The 2,500-nt window shown below is 35.3% G+C and overlaps 1 protein-coding gene across 1 annotated transcript in view; it reads right to left on the reverse strand.

The window, feature by feature from the left end:
- Positions 1–2,500, reverse strand: part of myf5 (myogenic factor 5) — a 5,226-nt gene that overhangs the window by 1,884 nt on the left and 842 nt on the right. Inside the window, exon 2 of the mRNA XM_027155249.2 lies at positions 527–599. Within this exon, the coding sequence (XP_027011050.1) occupies positions 527–599 (73 nt within the window). The remainder of the gene's footprint in view (positions 1–526; positions 600–2,500) is intronic.

Consider the following 2,500-nt stretch of genomic DNA (forward strand, 5'->3'; position numbering starts at 1 on the left):
TGGTCCCACCATCTCTCAGGGTAAGAGGCAAGTATACTACAAGACTCTTCTCTGTTCTGCACCGAGGGGGTGGGATGAACTTCCCCTAGAGGTCCGGACAGCTGAGTCACTGGTTATTTTCAAGCGGCTGTTGAAGACCTACTTATTCAGGAAACACTTCAACTAGCACTTCTTTCTTTATGTTTTGCATTTATATTAAAAAAACTGACACTTTTTCATTGTAATTTTAAACAAAGTTTTAAACTCATGGTATCTTAAGTATGTAACCTAGTGAGCAGCATTAATGTATCCAGTGATAGAGACTTAAGCACTTATGTATGTCGCTGTGGATAAGGGGTCTGTCACATGATGTAAATGTAAATGTAAATGTGATAATAATGATGATGATGATGATGATGTGATGATGATGATATGATGTAATATTGTAATGATGATGATGATGATGTTGATGATGATGAAGATGTTGATGATGATGATATTATGATAATGATGTAATATTGTAATGATGATGATGATGATCACTCACCACTCTGACCTTCGTAACCGTACACTGCTCCGCTGTTTAAACTGATCTGAGACCAGACGGGACTGCACTCAGGCTGCAGGGAAACAAGCACACAATAAACTACACACACAATAAACTACATACACACACATTGAACTACACACACAATAAACTACACACACACACAATAAACTACATACACACACAATAAACTACACACACACAATAAACTACATACACACACATTGAACTACACACACAATAAACTACACACACAGTAAACTACATACACATTGAACTACACATAGTAAACTACACACAGTAAAGTACATACACACACAGAACTACACACAGTAAACTACACACAGTAAAGTACATACACACACATTGAACTACACACAGTAAACTACACACAGTAAACTACACACACATTGAACTACACACAGTAAACTACACACAGTAAAGTACATACACACACATTGAACTACACACAGTAAACTACACACAGTAAAGTACATACACACACAGAACTACACACAGTAAAATGAAACCCAGCACAGACATTAAAGACGAGAGTGAAGTACAGACTTGTGAATAATTCACTGAACTCTGTTTGTTATTAATGTTAATTACAATATTAATGATCCAGTGAAATTTAAGGACACAAAACCCTCTAAAAAGAATAAATTAATAAATTATTAATATCAGCATTATTTTTTTTACTAATTTTAATGATCTGTCATTTTTTTTGAACCTTAAAAGGTTTCATAATTATTTTAGTATTTACCAAAAAATATAAATCAAGAGATTTTCTGTTTTATTATTATTATTATTATTATTATGATTATTATTATTATTATTATTATTATTATTATTATTATTATTATTATTATTATTAAAAAGGTCTAGAATTTGGCTTCATAGTCAATTTGTTCTGTTGTTTACTAAAACTAAAATATTATGTTTTCTCATATAAAATAATTTCAAAGGTTTCAATGCAAAAAAAAAAGTTCTGTGTTTTTCCCTAAACGAGAAGTTATTTTATTATATATTTATTGTTTACGCATTTTTTTAAACTCTAGTCATGCTCGGTGGATTTAGTTAGTCTTCAGCAGTTGCTGCTTTATTTCACAGCAGTCATTAAAAGAAAAAAAAAGAGGAAGGAGAAGGAGACTCCCACGGCAGGCCGAGCTGCGAGCGTGCCGAATCGATCCGAGGGGGAAAGCACACGGAGCCGAGCGAGACGACGACGCTGTGAGAGAGAACATGAGCAGAACGTCCTGGCAGGAAGCAGCAGGATTAACTCACACTTCAAACTACAGCAGGATTAACTCAGACTTCATTATGCTGGAAACAAAAACCCTCAAATCTGGAGAAACCAGAGCAGAAACCAGAGCAGATGTTAATGTACACCAACATTTTTATTTAAATTCTCTCTCCTTTGGATCTTTCTATTCCCGGTGATAAAGATTTTTCAGACGTCACGCTAATAAAATCTTACGCCTCCGAGCCCAGACCCGCAGCCGTAAGCTAATACGCCGGCGTAAAGAAAGGAGACAGATGTGTGCAGAGATTTATTATCCAGAGAAAAGATCTCACAGCTCAAACACAGAGGAGGGAAAAAACACCACCAGGCTCTAAAGATCTTATTCACGTCCCAGGAAAAGTCTCGTCATAAATAAACACATTAGACCGGCGAGGAAGCAGCAGAAGACGTTTATAAAGAGAAGAAGAAGAAGACGTGGATCGTGTGGAGAACAAAACCGACACAGCTCCGAATCGACCAGTCCGTTAATCCTCCTTTATTTTATCCAGAAAATAAACATGAAGGAGGAACAAAAAAAAAAGCTGCAAGAAGACACAAAAATTCTTGTCGTGTATAAAAGAAAGTTTTAATTATAAGAAAATAAAACTGTTAAATGAAACAATATGTTACTAAATAAAAATATTGAAACTACAGAAATCCCACAATGCACTGCGGCACCTCAGCATCCA

The sequence above is a fragment of the Tachysurus fulvidraco genome, chromosome 19, assembly GCF_022655615.1.
Source record: "Tachysurus fulvidraco isolate hzauxx_2018 chromosome 19, HZAU_PFXX_2.0, whole genome shotgun sequence".
Classification (NCBI taxonomy): domain Eukaryota; kingdom Metazoa; phylum Chordata; class Actinopteri; order Siluriformes; family Bagridae; genus Tachysurus; species Tachysurus fulvidraco.